This window comes from Oratosquilla oratoria, chromosome 33 (assembly GCF_046742065.1).
Source record: "Oratosquilla oratoria isolate Oo_2021 chromosome 33, ASM4674206v1, whole genome shotgun sequence".
Classification (NCBI taxonomy): domain Eukaryota; kingdom Metazoa; phylum Arthropoda; class Malacostraca; order Stomatopoda; family Squillidae; genus Oratosquilla; species Oratosquilla oratoria.
Window position 1 is genome coordinate 2,287,338 of NC_134809.1, and position 6,544 is coordinate 2,293,881.

At 42.2% G+C, this 6,544-nt stretch overlaps 1 protein-coding gene across 1 annotated transcript; it reads right to left on the reverse strand.

Moving 5' to 3' along the window:
* Positions 1 to 562: 562 nt before the first annotated feature.
* Positions 563 to 5,491, reverse strand: LOC143017696 (zinc finger BED domain-containing protein 4-like). Its single transcript, XM_076172445.1, has 3 exons — positions 5,469 to 5,491; positions 1,158 to 2,938; positions 563 to 594 (listed from the first exon to the last, which is right to left on the reverse strand). Exons 1-3 carry the CDS (start codon positions 5,489 to 5,491, stop codon positions 563 to 565), a joined length of 1,836 nt encoding a protein of 611 aa, XP_076028560.1.
* Positions 5,492 to 6,544: the final 1,053 nt, after the last annotated feature.

Genomic DNA, 6,544 nt, shown 5'->3' on the forward strand with positions numbered 1-6,544 from the left:
CATCATTATTTATTTTTTTCTCATCCAATATACTGTAGTTAAGGACCAAAAGGTCTCCTGTCGACATACTCCTCCCTTCCAATGTTTTGAATCATAGTCGAGAACGGTACCACTACACCGTCGAGCCGGTCACTGTATAAATACCTCGTTACATTTAGTTCTATTCCATGTATTCCTGTGTTATAGCAATAGTTGCATCCATCCATACTTTGCTTTTCCACGCGGGAGTTGATGATCCCTCCTCTCAACATTTTCACATTCAAACTCTTCTGTAATCTCACGAAGCAAGATGGACCGTATCTGTTTCAGTTTCATAATGTTTCCGATACGGTTGCAAAGTTAATTGCAGCTCCGAGTAATATTTTCACAATAATATATTATTCTATGAATATTTAATCTTAGTACGAGCAGACTAGCATGGGCAGCTTGTAGATGGAGTAAGGCCCTGTTCACACTAGCGGTTTCAGCAGCGGCGGATCAGTTAAAATGCCAGTTGAGGCTTTCACACACAACCACACAGTTTTTCCTTGATTTTTCACTACTGACGCGGTTTCCGTGCGGTTTACACCGCTAGTGTGAATAGTGCCTTATAGTCTTGAAACACAACGTTCAAGGTATACCAAGGACTAGTGCTGGGCAAATACCGCTAATTTCAATACCGGAATTACCGGTAAACAACAATGCCGTTACCGGAATTACCGGTAATTTACCGGTAAAAGACTCGTGAGGTAGTAGTGACGTCCCAAGTTCGAGTCGCCTTTATGACTTAGATCTAAACAAATTTCATCCTACTATAGTGTGTAGTCACAACTCAAGTTTTGTAACGTCGTCACTATAAAAATCCTGCGCTCCGAGTCGTTACTCCAACTCTCGTGGAGTGTGTGTAAGGTCACAGCATTACCCATAGATCAGTCATACGAGCTCTGAGCTCTCTTCCGAGAGGGAAATAGATGTCGATCACAAGCCCAGCACGTGATCCAAAGACCAAGGTGAATACTCAAGGATATATTAGATTTCATTGTCAGCATATTTTTTTTATTTTTTCTTATTTCCTCAATTATTTTTTCATACAAATTAGTTCATATTTTTATTTAGAAACAGAAGCATATTTACATTTTCATCACTTAAGCAATTTCGTCTGTCTGAAATCAACTCACCTGCTCGCGAAAACACTCGTTCAGATGGCACAGATGTGGCTGGAATGCAAAGGTAATGTTTTGCTTTTTCCTGCAATAAAGGGAAGGACTGTGAATGATTTTTCCACCAGCGTAGAGGATCTTCGTGTCGGGCAATAATGCCTTCCTCTAGGTACCTCCTCATGTCCACATTTGGTCCAACACATGCTGGTTGTACTGCCTTCAGACACTCTTTCACTATCTCATCATGTTCTTCCCACAAGTCGAGCTGTCTTTCTGGTTGTGTTGGTCTCTGATGTTGAGCTGCTTGTGTTGCTGGAGCTGGCACAGGCTCCTGGGAATCACTTCGTGCACACATTGAGTTTATAAGCTTTTCCTGCACCTCATTTATGTTCCCTTTATCAACGAAATGAAGTTTCTTAAACCTTGGGTCTAACAATGTTCCCACTGCAAGAATAAATCTTCTCTCAAGTCCTGAAAATTTCCTATGTAATTGCGCTCGCACCTCCAGACCCAAAGGAAAAGTTTCATAGAGCTCTCTTCTATGTGCGTCCTTCTTTGAAAACATGCAACTTCGAAGGGCTTTGATCAGTGGAATGACTTTTGACATGCAAGTAATTTTTTCTGCCGAAAGTTCTTTAGTCACCACATCAAAAGGTTGAAGGACACAGATGGCTTTGCTGAGACATTCTAATTCATCACTAGATAGGCACATGTTATTTCTACCTAACACGCACAAAGTTGATGTCACTGCTTTGTGTTGCTCCTGGAACCTTTCAAACATATAAAATGTTGAGTTCCATCTTGTCTCCACGTCCATTATCAGTTTTTTTTTTTTTCTCTCGCTTTCTTGTTGTATCTGCTGGGCACATAACTTGTCTGAAGCTTTAACACTATGGTGAAAGAATGACACAATCGCTTTCACCTTTTCTTGTACTTTCTTCACATCATTAGTGTTCTTCAGAGCATTTTGAACCACAAGGTTCAGAGAGTGGGCGAAACATGGAATGTGAATTACATTCATGTCTTTCACTGCTTTTACTATGTTGGGAGCATTATCTGTCACGATGCAACACACTTTTTCTAGCAAGTCCCACTCCTCACATATTTCTTTGAGTGCACCTTCTATGTTTTCTGATGTGTGGTCAACCATTAGTCTTTTTGTAGCCAGGAGCTTAGATTTTAGTTCCCATTCAGAAGATATAAAATGAGCAGTCACACTTAGAAATGATTTAGTTTGCCTTGAGGTCCAAAGATCGGAAGTGAGAGCAACATAACTTGCCCCCTCCAACTCTTCTCGCACCTGCTGTTTTTGTTTTTCGTAAAGAGAAGGAAATTGTGTTCGCATGAGCTCCCTCCTACTTGGAAGCACATAACGAGGATCGATCACCTTGACAAACTCCTGAAAACCTTTATTTTCTACCAAGGATAGAGGTTGCATATCACTCACTATCATTTTCAGTAGATGTGAATCAATGTTTTTTTTCTTTTCTGACCCATCTGGATATGCCTGCCTTCTGGTGAAAACATATTCCAGCGTTTGTTGTCGTGATAATTTACGTGGCGCCGCTGATATGACCCTGCTGGATGGTCCAGGCTGTGATGGTCCAGGCTGCGATGGTCCTGGTTGTGATGGTCCAGGCTGCGATGGTGATGCAGATTCAGCGGACTGTGACGATGCAAGCGGTGCTGGCCAGTTAGATGCAAGCGGTGGTGGCCAGTTAGGTGTCTCTATGTTTGTCAGATCAAGGTACTCGGTACGATGTCTTGTTCTTAAATGCCCAATAGTCCCGATGTACTTCCTGTAAAGGTAAAAGTACCTTTGCATATGGTACATAACTATGTTTGATCCTGTCTGCTCCATGTATGTCCATACCGGACTTGTTCTCTTTCGTTTGGAGTACATCGTAGAGACAGAGAGAACACTGAAAAAAAAAAAAAAAAAAAAAAAAATTGTAAGGAATCATTTACTAAGTAGGCTATAATTATATTGACCATCGAATTAATTCTCGTTAATAAAATACAGAGATTACTTGAGTTTTAAGAAAAGACATACATCACAATATTTAATGTATCTCTTATCAGAGTTGGGCAAGCGCTCGAAAAGATTTGATCCACTCTCAATGAAGCACACATTCACTTAATTCTTCCCAATCAAGGCTCGCAAATATTTGTTACTTGAGACTACGTGAATAATAATTACATGCGTATCACTATCAAAATATGATTTTTGAATAACACGTTACCTTGCGTCGTAGAGGCCACTTCAATGGGCACAGTGTTAATCCACCAGAATCTTTGATCGTCTCTGCCCGCTTATTCTTGTCTCTGCTTTCCGTGAGTCTGTTGTGGTATACTGTATTCCCTGCCCCAACCCATAGCTTAACCTTGTCAGTCATCACTCGTGCGAGTCTGATAAGTGTATTTGTGAACTTGTTTGTGATTAACTCCAATACAAGTACAGTACAAATAGATTGCAACATGCAGATGGTGTCTTTCATGAGCAACTGCGTACATTTATGTAAATATGCATATATTAATAAACATTAAATATAAAGTTAAATATGAAGATCTGGTAAGTGTGGAAACAGTGTCTCTCCAATCTCCCCGTTCTGTGAGCTTTCATGTCCGTTCTACAAATTTTACAACGTGCCTTATTTCCATCCTCTTTCACTTCCGCTAACCCTTTTTTAAACAGGGGATCCTTTAACCAGGCAGACTGAAAAGTTTTCGAGTAGTCTGACCACCTCTTCATTTCTAGATCACATAGGCTGACTAATCGAATACGTACATTTCGCACTGAACCTCTGCGGGCCGAGATGCGAACAAGACGATCTAGCACGTTGAATACATTCCTGTTAATTTTCATATTCGAATACGTACATTTCGTACTGTGCATCTGTGGGCCGAGAAGGGAGCAGGACGATCTAGTACGTTGAATACGTTCCTGTTAATTTTCATCCTACGTAGGGCCGTCAGTACTGTCACTCAGTACCACCAAGCCGAAACGTGCTTACCGCTCTCTGAGTGTTATGGGATAGCTTATCGGTTAACGGAGCCTAAACGGTAGCAGATTTTTTGCTGGTAAGCTACCGTCAAGGTTGTTACCGATAAAACCCGTAACTACCGGTAGCTGCCCACCACTACCGTCACTCAGCACCACCAAGCCGAGACGTGCTTACCGCTCCCCGAGTGTTATGGTATAGCTTATCGATTAACGGAACCTTAACGGTAGCAGAATTATTGCCGGTAAGCTACCGTCAAGGCTGTTACCGATAAAGCCGGTAACTTTACCGGTAGCTGCCCACCACTATCAAGGACTGTAGTTTCTACTACAGTCTGAAGCCAAATAACACAACTCCCTCTTTCCCTTTCGGCAATTAGTTCTCGAATGAAGTCCATTGGGGGGGGGGGAGAGCCTACGTCGGTCGCAAGGTGAGTTGTGATTGGTTAAGCAAAGGAAAGGGGAGTGGCTTGTCTTGTTTTGGGTCCCGGAACCCGCTGTAGGCTTGCTGCCTTGGTTTCCGACAGCTCTGGCCAGGCGAAGAGACAACCCAATGTGGGCCTCAACAAAAAAATAAATAAATAATAAATAAATAAATAAATAAATAAATAAAAAATAAAATAGAATAAATAAATAAATAAAAGCGATATACTTACTAAGTAATGTGCGCAGACTTCAAAATTACACTCTCAACTCCCTCGGAAAAGCTTCGTTTGGACCCGAGGAATTTGTAGCTTCAAGTGTATCAATCTGACCATTCCCTCGCTATTCTGATGCTAGTTAGTCTACCTCCCTCATTCTCACTAAATATCTGGTCGCCGTCAGGTACCATATTTATCTTCTCTTTTGTAAATACCGAGAGAAAACATCTATTGAACACCTCGCTCATTATTTCCTCTGAATCTAAGAAGGCGTTCTCGTTGGTTTTAACTAGGCCTATCCTTTCCGTATTTTTAGATTTGTAGAAAAGAAAGAAGCCCTATAGATATAATCCTGCTTGTCTAGCAGCTTTAATTTCGTATTTACGTTCGTTTCACTGATCGCGTTATTTTTAACCAATCTAGCCATACCGTTATACCTAGAACTGAGATGTATTTTTCCCCTTTTTCATCCTAACATAAATCCATCTGTTTATTCCCCTCTCATTTTTTAGACTATCTATGTGGGAGTATTGGGATTCGCCCTGTGCACATGTTTTTTCTAACCAGTCTATCCATTTCGTTATACCTACATCTATGGTGCACTTCTCCCCTTTTCATTCTAAAATAAAGCCCTCAGATCATTGAAGTTATTCAGATCTTATTTTTTTTAGACTGCCCATCATTTACGTGGAAGTATTAGTATTCGCCATTATTGCCTTCGGGGGGTGGGGGTGATGATTTTACGCTGAGCACACAAAATTGTAGCAGTTAAGTTATTGTCATTTCATCTGGACCACTGACTCCATTATTGACATCCGGATTTACTTCATATGTGATCTCACTTGGAGGTACCCTACCTCCCCCCGTGACATGGCCTTGGTCTAAGTCCCTGGCCTTTATGACCTCCGGGTTGACCACGTTACTGACCTCTCTGTGCATTTCTTCTAGACCGCTGACCCCGTTGTTGACCTCCGGACACAAGGCCTTGTATGTGATCTCACCTGAAGGTGTTCTGCCTTCCCCCCGGCTGACCACCTTACTGACCTCACTATCGTGATTCAAGACACACACTCACTTAACGAGAGAGATAGAGAGAGAGAGAGAGAGAGCAGCCATATCCTATAGATAGGTATGGAAAGGTAGATCTATAAGCACCAATTACTGCTGCATGTCCCTAGATGAACGAGAACGTATCCCTAGAGATTAGGGAGAGCCTGAGGGGAATACGAAATCTCCAAGTTGCATTTCACGACTCAGCGCTTTGAGATTTGTGGACCGCAGATAAGATGGTTGCAATACCGAGGAAAGGTAAGCTGAAAAACTTTGGTCCAGCAAATAGACGACAGTGTCGTCGCCCAACTCTGATTTACTTTGGGACGAACCACGAGGGTAGGAGGAACATTTCCTGATATACAAGACATTTAGTCTACATTTTGACCTCTTTCTTGTGTATCTCGACCTTTTGTGGCCACTATGGTTAGATTTGCGATAGAGTTATGGGGCACAGGCGGTCTCCCATTAATATTTCGTGCATCATTTGATGTCCTGCACGGCCTTGTGATAGCTTAGAGCCCAAAGGTGACGTCATGGAGTCACGTGAGCCAAAGGTGACGTCATGGAATCACGTGAGCCAAAGGTGACGTCATGGAGTCACGTGACCCAAAGGTGACGTCATAGAGTCACGTGAACCAAAGGTGATGTCATGGGGTCACGTGACCTAAGTGTGACGTCATGGGGGAGTCTGATGAGACTCGGACCGAATC